The sequence below is a fragment of the Habropoda laboriosa genome, unplaced genomic scaffold (genome assembly GCF_001263275.1).
Source record: "Habropoda laboriosa isolate 0110345459 unplaced genomic scaffold, ASM126327v1 scaffold561, whole genome shotgun sequence".
NCBI classification, from domain to species: Eukaryota; Metazoa; Arthropoda; class Insecta; order Hymenoptera; family Apidae; genus Habropoda; species Habropoda laboriosa.
In genome coordinates, this window is record NW_017100686.1 from 205,156 (window position 1) to 221,901 (window position 16,746).

The 16,746-nt window shown below is 37.3% G+C and overlaps 1 protein-coding gene across 1 annotated transcript in view; it reads right to left on the reverse strand.

The window, feature by feature from the left end:
• LOC108576866 (unconventional myosin-XVIIIa) overlaps positions 1–16,746 on the reverse strand; it is a 42,049-nt gene that overhangs the window by 18,487 nt on the left and 6,816 nt on the right. Inside the window, exons 2-12 of the mRNA XM_017939929.1 lie at positions 15,804–15,992; positions 15,123–15,299; positions 12,879–13,079; positions 12,620–12,772; positions 11,929–12,512; positions 11,679–11,861; positions 11,115–11,371; positions 10,497–10,659; positions 10,178–10,352; positions 9,891–10,049; positions 9,590–9,805 (exon numbers count right to left, since the gene is read on the reverse strand). Of these exons, the coding sequence (XP_017795418.1) occupies positions 9,590–9,805; positions 9,891–10,049; positions 10,178–10,352; positions 10,497–10,659; positions 11,115–11,371; positions 11,679–11,861; positions 11,929–12,512; positions 12,620–12,772; positions 12,879–13,079; positions 15,123–15,299; positions 15,804–15,992 (2,457 nt within the window). The remainder of the gene's footprint in view (positions 1–9,589; positions 9,806–9,890; positions 10,050–10,177; positions 10,353–10,496; positions 10,660–11,114; positions 11,372–11,678; positions 11,862–11,928; positions 12,513–12,619; positions 12,773–12,878; positions 13,080–15,122; positions 15,300–15,803; positions 15,993–16,746) is intronic.

Here is a 16,746-nt window from a genome sequence, read left to right on the forward strand (position 1 = left end):
AGAGTCGTCTTCGTCTTCCGCGTCGATCCGCACCAACATTTTTCTCGAATTAGCAGCCGTTATTGGCAAGCACCAACTCCTTGAACAACAGCCGAGTCGTATGCTTCCTGCACTCGAATACGTTCGGGAATGAACCACAGAGAAGGTTCCTCTTGCGTGGAGAACGAGCCGTGTCTAAGTACCGTAAAAGCCGCGTAAAAGTGGTCGTGCGTTTTATGGCCATGAGAGACTGAAGAAGAGAGAAGAAGGACAACCAAGGGGAGAGAGAATCGGAGGAGGGAAGGAGGGGAATGTGTCGGTAATGTGGGGAAAAGGAAACAAAGTGGGGAAAGGGGAGAGACAGAGAGAGAGAGAGGAGAGAGAGAGAGAGGAGGAAGACTTTGTGCCGCTTCTTACATCTTTACGATAAACTCCGCGGGAAGGAAGATGGGACCGTTTAATGTTCCGCCAGTAATTGATCATTCTTATTGAAGCCGGCCGTTTCTCTTGGCCGGCGCGGAATAAAACCAAGATGATTATCGTAATGGACGACACGCGCGGAATTCTGGTACACCAGACCACAGACGATTTTCCAAACTTACTAGACGAGTTAGTATTGAAACTTCCGGGGGTTGAAATTGATCGCCGTTCCAAACATTTTCATATTTTTCATCGATTTTACAGAAACTGATGGACAACTACTGTTTAAACGAAGCGTAACACTCGCGAAGATGCGAAAAGACATTTATCAATGCTAATTACATTCATAATTAGGGAAAATCTTTTATACGTAACAAATTGAATTTCGCGCACTTGTTATAATGGCACTGAGATTGAAGTTAAGAATAAGAACGTAATTATGCAAAGTTGTTCTTCCAAAAATGAAAAGGTAACATCTAGTCTTTGAAATGCAATTTACGGTTTGTATTACCGAATGCGAAACAAGCTCATTTAACATTCATTTCGATTCATAAAAATTTCCAATGGCAATTTAGGTCCAGCTTCATTCAGAACAACACTATAAAAGCTCCGGAGCGTTTCGAACGGCCCGATAACTTGCGTAATTCGAACGAGACGAACGCCGCGAATTTCTAAACGAAAACAGATTCGCGGAAATTTTGAATATGTGCGATAAAAAAAATTGCCGACGAAAATTTTGTCTTTGACCATCCTCCTGTTCGACCCGAAAAGAGTCCCGTTAACCAGCCCAGCGGCTTTCTATCGTTAAGCTAAAATGCCGTTCGATTTGTCGCTCGCGGACGTCGAGAGAAAACGTTAAGCAAATGAGCAGGTCTTCATGATCGAACGATCAAACGGATCTAACAAATGCTTTCGGCAGGAGAATTCAAGCGGAGATTATCAAGAGAGCAGAGCGGTGTGAGTGCATTGCGAACCGCTACTTCCAGGCTCGATCCATATTTACCGTTATCGAAGATACTACACAGGCCATAGACTGTCTCTCCCTGTCTCTCCTCTCGTTCTCTCATCGATTAATTGTCTCTCCGTTTCTATATTCCGTGCAAATGTTCCAACAACGATCGCGTTAATCGGTACCAAGTGGCTCGTACTCCTCGACAGAGTCAAACTTCCACCAAATCCCCCCCTGCTCGTTACATACCTACTTGACAATGAAAACGTACTCTACACGCTTGTTTTCGTTAATAACACGAACCACCATCGAGAGAATCTGCCGGTACGACCTATTACACCCTATTACGCGTTGAATAATCGCACAGTGGCTGTACAAATAGACAATATCCGTGTATCACTGGTTAACAAACTGAAAAGGATCGTCCGTCGCGTCGACGACTCGAGGTTCTCCGAGCACGAGATTGAATAAGAAACGGTAGGAGCCGCACAATTCTCTCTCGCACCGAAAACGGAACCCACTTGGAAAGTCAAACAGTGCGTGTCGATGTGTACTCGCGCGACTCAACGAAATATATAAATGGAACGAAACGAAAGTGAACGAACAGGCGAAGCGTTTCGAGAAGCCCAGAGGCTAATGGAAACGAGGGTGACTTCCTGATATCCCTCGATCGGAATCGAGACCAATCGCCAACTGACTGAGTGCAGAAAACTTTGCACGAGTCAGGTGCAAGTTCCTGTCCCCCTCCTGGTGAACCAGTCGAACCCCTTCCCCTCAGGCAGAGATTCCTCGTAGTGCTGATTTGAACAGTTTATTCCCTTTTACATGCACCATCCTAATGTCTCCTCTTTTCAACGGAATAATCTAACGAGGAAGCGCGACTAACGTTTCAACTTCCGTCAGACAGGTGAGAATTTTTCGAAGGATGAAATTATCGACGTTGAAACGATTTACGTACGGTTGTACAATTAAGAGGTATTTCAGTACTTCTTTTTTGTCTCTTCTTTTCAACAACTGTTTTAATTATACACGGTTCTATTGTTAAGTTCATTTAACTTCATTTTACCCCGTTTCGTTCACAGATTTCGTGTATGCAATTAGTAGATTCGTTCATTCGATGCATAAATATAATTAACAATAAGCTACAAAGTGTATTTGAAAGTACTTCGCTGAATATGAACACTAGTTAAGAGGAGAGACATTAAATGAAGGATTAATGTGTATGAATTATGGAAAAGGATATTCATGAATTCCTTCTGGGCATTGTCTACAATTAACTAAGTCAACGATCAGCATAAGAATCGATTGGAAAGCTTCTTCGCTGTGCATAAAACGGTTTCTTCTTTTAATAACAGAAGTACTATCTTTAATAAAATTAGTTAAACCTAATTTCACTGTAGGATGTGAATTTAATGATTTTTTTAAAAAGGTTAAAAGTAAATCGTCAACAGCCTGCGCACTATGACGTTCTCTTCGATCCTGTACAACCGCCTAAAAACACTTTCTTCGGCTTAGCGCACTTCTTCAAATATCTACGTTCACGAATGAAAACGGATTCTAATTAATTTTATATTAAAAATACAACATTTCTTACCTTATTACTGTTTTAATTGAATTTTTCAGATTTTCTGTAAAGCATTACTTTTCAAATTAACAAATTCACCATACTAATTTAATTATAATTTTAGTCCACAGGAAAACTATTATCGCGTTCATATACCAGATCTCAGTCTTGTACTTTCCGTTGTATAATATTTTACTCTTCGTCATAATTTCCACTAAAGCATAATTACATTTTTGCTCCAAGTCTCTTACACGTTTCTTCATAATTTCCTACAGATTCGTAGATTCCCGAAAGGTCACTCGTTAACGGTCCTTCGGCAAGTTGTAAATTAGCAGAGCCTATTACACGAATCTCGAACAGGTTGAAGAAAACAAGACAACTGCAATTCCAAGAATGCGATTTAAATATGTAAAAGTTGTTCCTGAAAACGTCGGAGAATTACGTTAAGGGTAGCGGGGCGTGCGATAGCGTTGCATAATGATGGGATTAGTATTCTCATTAGCAGAGATACGAAGGAAAATGAATTACAATGATTTGCTTCGTTCGGATCTTTCTCTTTCGTTAATTTCAATTTGAGGAATTTGAAGGACGCAACAGGAGAAAATGCACTTGGAACTGTTTAACTTTCGTTACAGATACAGACAATGCAAATTTATGGTAAATTGAAGCGTTAATCTAAGCACGACTCTTCGGTATTTGTTCAGCCTTACAATTAACTATATTATTATTATCAGAATAGAGTGAGAATTTCGTTATTCGACGATAAACTACTCGAATTTTTTTATTTTAATAACCATTGACCATTATTAACGTGTAAAATGTGATTCATTATACAAAAATAAATGTAACAACATCGTCTTAAAATTGTCGAATCTCAATTGTAGAATTAGTTATTTTTTTTAATTTTAAATAATATTTATTTATGTATTTTGCGAACATTCGTGTGTGTGAGCGTAGGGAGATACTCGTAGCGTACAGATTTGTCAATCCTAATGTGTGCACACGTATGCAATGTCTGCGAGAATAATTTCTAACTGAAGAGACATTCACCTTTTTACTCAAAAATTCCATAGAACAAATTTCGACTCTCCCTTGCAAATTTTTGTAAGCAGACAGATTTTAACCCTCTGCAGTCCTACGTCGAGTCAGACTCGACGTAAGGATTTTTCCCTTCAGATATCGTACAATGATAAATTATAAATGACAATAAACCATTCTTTTATGCATTAATATTACACTGAAACTTAGTATTTCATATTTAATATTAGGCTGAAATATTGAAATAAAGGGAAACTACATGGTACTGCCCGAGAGTGACCAAATGAGTGCGGACTATTTGGACCGCAAAGGGTTAATATTGTTCTATACTCTGTTCAAAATGAGAGTAACCTCGCGTCGCGCATCGGACGTGCTTAAGGCAGAGCTAGTAACACTAGAACGTCCAAACCCCTACTTAACCACCTACGTTTTTCTCCGTCTTACCCTCTGCTACGCTCTCTGTCTATGCGCAGAACGGACGAGAATCGGTCCGAGAGCGAGGTTACTCTCATTTTGAACATAGTATACGACAATACCTCTCTAGATCATTACTCTACAACTCAAGGTGGCGAATTTTAATCTACAAATCCTTATATTTTGAAAAGTGCGTTTAATTAAAAAACTTGCATATGCGACGTTAAAGAAGTCGACAGAGGATACTGAAATCTGCCTTATTGCTAGTGGAAGCATTAAGGTCGTTTTTAAAATGGCGCACGTCGTACATTTTTCTCCATAGTATAATAGAGCGTAATAAGCACATATGTTGCGTGATTTTATCGAAGAACGTGAAAATAAAACGAGGCACGTATGTACACACATGTCGCGGCGACAGAAATTTCGCGGGTCTCGCGAAAGCGAGGTCGCGGGGCCGTTCCTCCCGTACGCATAGAAAAGACCGGTGTGTTTAGCCCGATCGATAGATCTCACGCAGATGGCAGCTGCATCGAGAAATTGGAAGCCATGTCGAGAACGCGTTGGAAAGCTGTTGACGGGAATGTTCGTTGGCCTACTGACAAACTGGAGAAAGGAGACGACATGGGAGGAGAAGATACGGGAGAGTATCGCAAGAGAAAAGAGCCTTGGCCGCATTATGAAATCACAAGATTCATTTCATGCGAATCAAACACATCCGCGCTATTTTAACTGGTGAACACTTATATGAGACACTACTTTAACGAGGTTCGTTTAATACATTATGCATGTTTATCTCTATTTTCTATTCTCCTTTCATTCGCCACTCTGTTGGGGAACAGTTCAGAAACATTGTAATACGGGCTCTTATTGTTTCTACCATTAGCGATGCGGTTGTTAACAAGTTGAGAAAATCGGGGAATACCGCAGGATTGTTCCTATGCACAATTTCGATGCTTTCAACCATATGAAATTTTTAGACACAACTATAGTCACCTTTAGTAAGGAAACCTTTGTTCCAGATTTATCTAAGAAAATCGGGGAATACCACAGATTGTTCCTATGCACAATTTCGATGCTTTCAACTAAATGAAATTTTTATACACAACTTTAGTCACTCTTAATAAAGAAATATTCGTCTTTTTTTCATTTTCCTTCCCAGACTCTATATTTCCATTCCTCAAAAGTTCAGATCCAATCTGGTCAACCGACTGGGGGGGACTCCCCATGCACCGCCATCTGTTCTCGAACCCTACCAAACATCACCCCACCGAGCCACACGATCGTCATCTCGCTATAACTTCCCCCAAAGTACAGCAATCGCGAAACACTCGCGTGTAAATGTGTTAGTCATACAACTTTCCATTTTACATTAAAGCACAACGTCTTTCCTAGTTACTCACATTAAACACGTTACACATATAAATTACCAAATGACGTTGCAATACCTTAGAATGTCATTTACGTGTTTCCTACATTTAATTCGTGTATTATTTAAAAACAAATATTTGAAACGAAAAATTTCTCGAACCAATAATAATAATTTAAAATTATACATTGTTACATATGGAAGAGATTATAACCGATTGATAAACTTCGAATTAAAATTACACCGTCTACAAATCATTCTAAAGCTTTTTTACATAACACGCTTAAAGAATTTCAATAGTGAAAGTCTCATACATAAATTCACCTAAAAAAAAAAAAAGAAGAAGAAGCGGAAGTTAATATAACACTCAAGTCCCTGTAAAATGTATTTGAACCAAATAAAAACATCCCCAGTCCACTATTTCGATTTCAAACACTTTTTGCACTGTTCGTAGGTAATTGTGCAAATAATGCGTGGTCTCGAGATCAAATTTGACTTAACGGTTAAAGCATTAATGTATGTAGATCGCGTTAAACGGGCGTGCAATTTTACGGTTGTTCGCCCTGCGATGGGATAGTTGACAGAGATTAAGACAGGGCGGCGCTAGTGGTTCCGGGATCCCCCGATCACGGTCTGGCAAGTTACCGCGTTTGTCGTGCGAACCTGACCTAGCGCGTTAGCCAGTTAAATTAAAACTCGTCGCGTTTCTCCATTATCAGGCTTGGATGGATTTCCGAGCGCGCGACAAGCATCAACATCACGCGGAAGACCAATTTATACAGTAACCGTTAACTCTGCCAAACGGACAGAGTTTCGAGCGATTAATCGAACGAAAAGAATGGGAAAAGGAATGCAACAGTTGCGAGATGAAAAATTAATTTCTTTTTTTTTTTTAATATTAATACCAAGTATTATTACGTCACAAATGAATTAGTTCGCGAGTCTATTTATGGCGTCGGTTATCGATCAGTAGAATCAAATAAGCAAATCACTCGTGGTGCTAGACACGTACGAATCGCAGGCACGATCAACGGTCACACTTCCGCCGTAGAAATCTTACTCCGGATATTTCGGGAGTCGAGACTCCTAGCTGTGCATTTAAACATAAGTAACCCTATTCAAACAGTTCTGTGTATCTGTTATCGATTACATTTTCGATATTAAGTATTTACGATTCGTTCATTTCATGTAATTAATATTTTACGCGTGATTGGATAACTTGATTAGATATTGTAACTGTCTTAAACAATTCTTTGATTATATGTTACAAGGTTATTTAAGTTATGTGTCCTAAGAAAGAAAATTATGCGTGAAAATAATATACTTCTCTTTATATTATACATTTTACAACCCTTGCATTCTTTTATGTAAAAAATTTGTTTTAAGTACTTCACTTCATTATAAATTTTACAACAATCATAATTTTCGTAGATTTAATTAAATTATGGATTATGTTAGTGGATACTTTTCAATAGTGTCATTATGATCTAAACGTCACGTTGGTCGAAGGATCTCCTTGCTCCTATTATCAAAGATTTCACAGTGGCACGATTCTTTCAGCTTCCGTGTCCATTAACGCGTTCACTGCGTTACGAGGATGCCCCGTATCGTACCTTCAACCTGTGCGGCTCATTTTTCACTGTACCTTCCCTACGGCTAAGCTGATATTTCCGTCATTTTTCCACTACTTTCACCGTAATAGGCGCCGATCGAGGCCTTTGTAGGGTAAAATAACAAAGTGTAGCGAAGAAATGTATTACCAAATAAGAAAGTCCAATAGATGCCATCGAAATATCTACGAGACACTGTTGCTCCGTACCCCGCCAAATAGGAAAGTTTTCAAAAAAAAAAAAAAAAAAAAAAAGCGGACGCAGTGAACGTGTTAATTCATCGGTTCGAATTTGTTGCGCACAACAAATTAGACTGCGCGTGGCCTCCAAGTAAAACAGATGGGTTAATAAAAAGAAAAAAACAGACATACGTGCAAGGTGGAACACTTTCGCGATGAAAAGGCCTCGGGCAACACGAGTTCTGCGAATAAGGAGAGGTTCTGAAGAGTGCAATGATTTCTATGTGGGCCACGAGAAAGTCACTAGCGCGTGTCGCTTTTTTTCCATGGATATTGGACCCTTTTGCACTTTCGCGGTCAACTTCTGGCTGCTTCGAGAATTAATTTTGTAACGATAATCGAGAATTCGATTGTAAAACGGTTGGGATAAATTGATAACTCGCGTAAAAGATGAAAAAAGGATATAAACTAACTTCAACATTTGAGAGTATAATTAACATTCTCGTGAAAATATTATATAAAATGCAACTTGAAATCTGTAGAATTAATAAAAAATGTACATTAAGTATAAAACGAGTTTACAGTTTGAACGTTACGTTCACGCGTTATGAAATAATAACCATAACACCTTGCCACTATAAAAAAAAAGCATTAAATAGTCATTTCCAACCTAAACGTAACCTAATATGACGACACAAGATTACCATTGCATATGTGCAATTCCACTTTCTGTCATTATGTCACTAAGTTTTTTTCAACCTCGGCAGATTTATCGGTAGGCATGAGAAACTAACTTGAATAAAATTTGTAGTCCGGTGTGTCGAACGATTTGCAAGATATTAAACGTGAAAGTGTTGAAACATCGAGTAAAATAGGCTGACACACCATTTTTCATCCATAATATTTTTGATTAGCTAAGAGTACTAAGTTGCTTTTAAGATTATTCTAAGAGTGAAAGAGCGATCTTTCCAAATATGGACCAAAAATATTTATTATTATTATTATTAATATAAACAACAATATTCAATTTCAATTTTGACACTGTTCTACCTTATATACTTTGCTTGTTTTGTCATTTACAAAACTACACGAATTGGATCACATAGTACCGCATGGCGGAAGATTCAAAGTAGCCCTCTTGCCCCTGTGCCGCCCCGAGGGCAAACACCTGAGCTGCGCACAGCAGGTACGTGATATGGCACCATTTGTGCAATTTTACAATCGTCAACCGGAGTTTCATTCATCAAGAATCGCGGAGAGTACGTCTATGCAGTTACTTTTCTCGACCCTTGAAAATGCAGCTAATAAATTCTTTCATAGGGCACGGCTGGCACGCGTTACAAAAGTAACTGATGATACGAAACGCCTCACGAACGTACCAACACATGCCTATGTACGAGCCTACTACACTTCCACCATTGCCGTTATTCCCCTCTTCATTCACAACTGTCGACGTCACTTGCTCATCGCTTTGCTCGCAGCAGTGCTTGTGAGCAACGGAGAGCGCTCTTGCCTATGAAACGTCTGCCTGAGACACTCTGATAACTTAGACAGTTATATTATTATAAAAGGTTACTTTTAAATAGGACGAGTGAACCAAAGTTATATTGCAATCGATAATACTAAAAGTCACGTTAGAGTTATATTTTGATTTTTTAGGCTTGTGTTCCTTTGACAACTTTACATGCTTATTTAAAGTATTAATAAAAGGGATATTATTCAACTGATATACGCCGATTTGGATAAAATTTAATAGACAGTTGCAGAATTCGAATATATTCATGTTAGGCATGAAATCACCCTTCAATACGAACGTAAATTTGTTCTATGCGATGTGATATTATTTGACAAACACTCGTCGGTATAAATTACAAAATGGATCTCAGAAATATATTTTTTCCCTAATTTTCGAAAATTGCGATAAAGTGAGAAAAAGTCATTTCATTCTTATAGAGTTTGACTAATGAATTTTCTAATGTATACCAAACATTATTTTTTAAAAATTATATATTTCTTTAAAATCAAACTATGTTGGAAGAGAAAAAATATAAAACAGTTGTTGCAACTTACTTGGCTTTGACCAACTCGATACGAGGGTACGTCGACATCGACGGAGAGCATCATATCTTCCACAGCACGACGTTCATCGGCTACTGGACTACCTGGCCGTGTGTTTACATCACTTGACAGTAAGGAGAAACGTCTTCTGAATTCACCTAAGGCCATGTGCTTAGGAAATCCGAATTTGTGCAACCGAACAGCATCGATTATTTGACATCCACGAATCTGCAATAAACATGAACTTTTTTTTCTCGACGTGTCTCCCGGAAATAATGATATCTTACACTTACGAAATTGAAAAAATTTGTACCTGTGATCGTAGAAGAGGTACATTGATAACGTTGTCTTCGCTTTGATTTGATTTTACTGACAATAAGCTTTTATTGTCGGTACACCCGGCATTGTGTTGTGGCAATATACAATGGACGAATTTGACTCGAGTTCTTCGTAAAGTTTCAATCAGGCCATCCTATAAACAATTGTGTTCATACTATTTCCATGTGTTCATAAAAGAAAATATTTTTTATTAAGTTCGTTGAATTTGTCTCAACGAGCAATCGATAAAGGGTAACAACCTACTGCGATTGTTCTACTTACAACGGTAAATTTCACCTGGAGGCAGATATTTTTTCTTTTCACAGCGGTAAATGTTCGTCGTATACTAGAAGCTTTTCTTAAAGACTGTGAACCTTCCAAGCCAGGCATGGAACTGCATAAAGTTCCAGAAACTCCAGCTCCACGAGCGCTAACGAACAGCATGCTGACGTCTTCCCTGGTATCGAGATAAAATACATTTATTACTAAAATTAAAGACTTTTATTTAAAATAATTTCCATTATGTTCGTGAGAGCGAGCGAACGATAAAACTTTAAATAATGACGCGTAGTAGTTAAAATTCATTTTTTAAAATACGTACCTCGTACTTTCTTGAAGTATTGTAATGGCACTTTTAGTAACAGGATTTTCTCGCGTTGCTTTAAGCCACCCTGTAGCTGTGTAGAGTACAGGATTAGTACCCAACAAGTGTTGCAAGACAAATTGATTGTTTCCAGGTGCCTTTCTTAGGAGTATTTGATGATCTATTTAACAGAAAAATGAAAATTAATAAGGAACAATTCCCTTTTTCAGGAAAAACAGAAAATATTTGTAGAGGGAAACATTTAATGACTTAATAAAGACAATCTGCTTTATATTATATTTTAACTGTGATATGAACTGACATATTTCTTTTCACTGCAATTATACATCCATTGTACAATAACTTAATTTCCAATATTCTACATATCAAATTATTATACATAGCTTGATAAAAAGATAATTACAACTTATTATATATTTTAAAAATATTGATATATTCTAAAATAAAGAACGTGTATATGTTATGCTACTTTAACAGATCTATAAATTATACATATGTATTCAAATCACGCCAACAAGATATTTGATGCGAAATAATTGAAAATAGTTAGAACTCGGTTTTCAGAAACAGTTTCTATTTGATAATATTTAAAAAAAAAAAAAAACATTTAAGTACCTCGATCTCCATAATGAGAAAACAATCGATCCAAAAATGTCTCGTCGCTACCTCCAGGACATACTGTTTCTTCGTCTAGTAACCACAGAAGACCCTTTCGTTCTATCTGCCTACTTCCGCTAAGGTCACTTTGGCTAGTTCGCAACATCGTTGCACTTTGTGAACTTCCACGATCTAATAGTGAAATTAAAGCCTGAGGTGTTCCAATACCGTCATCATAGTAAAATTCGTAATCACCAAATCCTTCTTGGATGTACCTGCATTTAAATTATATCAATTATATGAATTAATTCAATAATAATGTTGTATGCAGTATATTAGAAATTTTTGAATTTTTGTCCTTTCATTTCACTATAAAATTTTACACTACTTGTTCACCGCGGCAGAATGAAATTTTTATTATACAACTCGCACGGTGATAAAATAGAAAGAAATAGAAAGAACACTTATCGAAGTATTCAAATATTATCTAATTTTGGAAATAAAGTGAAATATTGGTAAAAGAAAAATATTTGACGAAATAAGAATATCTTAATAAGTTCATTTATTTTAATTAAACACTACCTGTCCTTTGGCGCCACCAAGGTCGTATGATGAAACAGCAGCTGCAATCGTTCTTGTAAATAATTATGACACAGGTCTTCGAAACAAGCTCCAGTCTGTCGACCACAAGAGGCTGGATTTTGAAAACCTGGCGAGTCACAAAGTAACAAAGATGACACTGTATGTAAAGAAGATGATATGGATCTGTCAACACAAAAAGGACGACGAAATTATTATCAATATATTTCATTTATATTTCAAAGGAACATACCTATTTATCAGAGCAGCTACACAATGGAACACTTCAGAATACAGTCCGATGAGAAGCCCTTCGAGAGCATCTAGAACTACAACATCTTTATTCTGCTCCGTAGGGCTAGGTGTACGTAAGGCAGGTCTCGGAGTGCTCGGTGTACCAGCACCACCTCCATTCGAAGAAAACACTATTCTGCTCAATTCCTCGACAGTAGTACCTAATAACGTGGCAGCTTTCTCTGCACATTCTACTCTAGCGAATTGCCAACGACTTTGCGAGCTGGTACCAGCCTTAACCGCGCCGGCACAACTTAAATGATATATACCGGCTAAAACTAGCCAGATTACTTTCTCGTCAGCCTCGGAAACACCGAGGATCCTAAAAGCAGCCACGATTCGATTGAACTCGACCATGGCTCGTTGCTTGTCTTCATGTTTCTGCAGAGGTGTAATGAACGCATTGTTCTCAGCGACTAGATTGGTAAGGTGCAATTCCTTTCTAAGAGCACCCTCTGCCCCTGCCAGCAAACGGTAAATTGCGTGGAAAGTTGGATCCCCATTCGCTCTTCTGCCTATCCTAGATTTTTCCAAAAGCAGCACCTTGCGAACAGACAGAAACGGTTGAAGTAATAATTAAAATTCATTGTTAATACTTCATGAATTAAAGTTTCCTTTACTATATTATAATAGTGAAACTAAGATATTACCTGCAAGGAAGCAGACGCTATTTGTCCAGAGTGATCAAAATCCAAACTGAAGAGTTGTGTAAAACGTGTTGCATTGGAATTCATGTGTGTCCTACTATTACCAAAAGCCTCCAGGACTGTGAAAAGGGCATTCAGTTTCTCAATGGTCAGGACCTTTAGAAACAAGTCAATTAAAGTAAATTTAATTACAGATAATTTATAAAACATGTGCATAACTATAAAAATAGACATTTTTATAAGAAATATAACTTTTATCCACCTTATTAACCGTGCCTGCAGCTAATACAAGATAATGAAGAGCATGTTTGAAATTCGTAGTTTTGCCAGATCCGCTGCGTCCAAGAAAAACCAAAGAATGGTCTCTCCGAGTTGCTAACATCCCTCTGTAAGCTGCTTGCGCCATTGCATAAATATGTGGTGGCATATCCTCGCTCTTGCATCCTCTGAACATATGCGCCACCTGAAACAAAATAAAAAAAATAAGTAATATAACAACTTTTCAAGCAAAAAAAGACTACTTTCTCGTTTATAATTTCTTGAAAAATTTAACAAATCCACTGTTTGTTCGATAATCATGCTATTTCTTTACCAATTTCTTTAAACTTCGTCCGATTGATCCAGAGTGAAAATAAGCAAACCTATGTTCGAAAATTTCGACCAATACTTATCACTGTTATAACATATTTTAAATATTTCTATTTAAAATCTTATTTTCATTCTAGAGCTATCAGACAAAGTTTGAAATTGGATCAACGAACATTTGATGGAAATAACCCCGGTATAGTCACTTCCCTTTGCAAGTAAATCAGAGACTGCAGAGTCTGTGTGTGGGTAGAGCTAGATTAGCTTGTTGTTATTACGAAATTTTATATTAGCGACTCGTGTCGCATCCCTTGCAACATGCCTAAAACAGCAGAGTCCTGAGCTCGAGAGGGCCACAGATTGAAATTTCCCAATTAAGATTTGTGCTGGTGGTCGTCGGATTATAAATTAAGTGGAGGGCCTGCTCTGCAGAGAAAGGTTTCAACGTAAAATTAACCAGATGACCCGGTTTAGCGTACATGCCTTGCAAGATGTGTGTATGATACACGGAACAAATATAGCGAGCTCGTAAAATCAGTCAGGAGTAGTCAAAGTAAACATGTCTGAAGTGTTCTAACAAGGGAATTGACCGAAATATGAGAGGATAAGGACCTGAACTTTCAGTTGGGGTCGTACAATAACGTATACACCCTTCAAACTCTTACAATGATCTTCGTTTTCACCTGTATTCTGTATCAATTTTTATTACTTTAATAATTGCCGTTTATGTTATCTATTTCATTCTGTATCAATTTTACGTTCTTAATCCTCCGTTACATATTTTCTCACATTTTCTAAGAAAACAGGGTAATTTGTGTCTAAGTCTAATTTTTTTACCGTTCTCAGCTTTCAAAAAATCTGAAAAAATTCTGGAGTGTTTTACAAGGTATCCAAAAATTCTGGAATATTTTAAAAAGTGTCCAAAAATTCTGGAGTACTCGTCAAAGTCTCTACTACATTGTACAATTGTTCGTCGAGTGATATGCTTCAAACTTTTTTCAATATAAATAAAAATTCGTTTCTAATTGCAGATTGCTTACAGAGGATTAAAATTCGGCTAGCCAATCGATGTGTGCGTTGGTCACATAGATTTATGACACGTCGCACAGAAAGAAACTCGAAATATTAAAAATGCTAATTGACGTTTTATTCATTTCTCTCGTAGTATACGAAATACCGTTAGTCATCAGTTGGCGTACTCTTATTGTACAGACCCTAAAACAGAATGCCGTATACGGTCCTGGCTGCCGCTAACATCAAGCTGTGCCGCCACTTGACGCTTTAATTTACGAGCGCGCTATATTTGTTCCACGCACTTTACATTATTGTCTTGAGACAAAACTGAGACAGCTCGTAATATTTTGTTCAAAGTACGTTATTTCGGTAGAATGTACCAGTATTTTTAGCGTATATAATTGTTTACTTGTTAAACAACGTGTATCTTCTTTATCGATATTAATTTATCTCTGCTATTGTAATTTTGAAATGCTCGTATTTAATTTAGTTTACACAAGTTAATATTACGTGCTTTCATATGCACTGACAATACGTAAAGAAAAGAAATGAAACTCTAAGCACGATCTTTGTGTGAAAAAATATGCGAAATTTAAATTAATTCGTACTCGAAATTTAAATTAAATTATCGATCTTACGAAAAATTCAGATACCAAGTAATACTAATGTTCGAGATAAATTAATAACAACATTTACAGCGTTTCTAATTACCTTCGATAAATTTGGAAACCCCTTTTCGTTCGGAAAATAACACAATACCAAAAGGTAATCCTGTAACGTCTATTTGAATTATACTTACACCACTATCGATGAAAAACAAGCATTTTGAATTTATTACCTCGTTTACATCGAACAACTTTTCTTCAACGGGGAGAAAAGGATAAGAAAATTTGTAAACATCACTTGCCTTTTCCGAGTAAATCGCTAATGGCGCCACCGGATTGATAATGATCATGCTATCCCCCGCGTAAGTGTGAATTAAATTGCTAGCGTAACGTTGTCTCAGTGTGTGCAGAACAGAAGATTCATTAAGAAAGCATAATTGTGAGAGTTCCTCGGCCTTGTCACGGTACGGGGGATTGGCCTGTAAAAAAAGAAACGAACGACTGATTTCTTTTAACCTATTTGACGAAATCACCCATCTGCATATGCTAAAAATAATGCGAATACATTTCTACATTTCTTTTTCTTAAACATTGTTAATTACAACAATAATCGATCTTTTATAAATTAAGGTAATTTGGCTGCTAATAGTAACGTTAACATTTTGGAAATGATTATGTGTTTAGTAAAAACTATTAACACAACCAACGATTTTATATATGCATGTGAATCTATATAAAATTGCAAATGTAATTTTAATATGATTAATTTTAACGAAAAAGTTTAAAAGTTAAAGAGTTACCTAGTTAATTAAAATGTTGCTTGATTGTATGTTAAGTATTAGCAGTATGTATCATAGTGTACATAGTGCTTCATATATTTATTTTTAATATTATATTAAAGAGATTTGATTAATACGATGTTAAATTATTTTTAATACTGATTTACATTAATATAATGTTAGAGAAATCTGAGCAAGGAGTACCTTTTCAACGTCTTCTTCGTCGACAAGAAGTTCCTCGCCGGATGTGGTTAACCGAATCCTCAATTTTCCTGTTTCTGGATACGTTGGACCACACTTCATTGCAGGAGTAAAACCACCTCGATGTAATAACCAAAATCTCTCAGGACTCCCCCATGCTAGTTCTTGTAACACATGCTCCGCTGATCGTACCTATGTGCCGATAAAAAGGAAAATGATATTTTCTTATACCTGCAAATCTGTGATAAATTATTTCGAAAATGAAGAGCTATTGATTTTGTTGTTTTGAATTTCGAAAATGCAGGGAGAATTATAAATACACTGTATGGTAAGACGAAGGAAATTATAATTTACCGTATATAATTAACACGAATAAGTAAATTAAGTTGAACTGTAGCATAGAAACGCTATGTTAGTTTAAAATCATTTCTAAACACAGAATTCGCAGAGAAAATAACGTGCGGTTATAAACGCACAAAAGTTTATTTATCTTTCGTCGATACATGTTAAATGTTTGGTACAAAATAATTTCGAACAAATGAATGCAGTGTTCGAGCTGTTGCTTTTGCTTTCGGGCGTCCGGCTTTAAGCAGCCGTACTCTTCCGTTACAATATTACCGAAACGGATAAAACGATTCATAACAATTACTGTGGCAAGGACGTCCGGTGAGCCTCCTGTACTCTACTCTCTGGAAGGCGTCCGGCGGATAGTGCAACCGTTCTTTCCATTCCAGGAGCGACCCAGGTATAGCTCTCGTACTCTCCTATCACAATATTTAAGTGATACGCGTATGATCGGAGAGTCCATCTGCACTTCTCCTGGTACGCGACTGGCGGATAGTCCAGCTGATCTCTCCATACCACCAGAAGTACTAAGCAATCCTCTCCGAGCTTCCTCAGGCGTCCGGGTAACCTCCCTGTACTCTCCTCTCTCAGAGGCGACCGG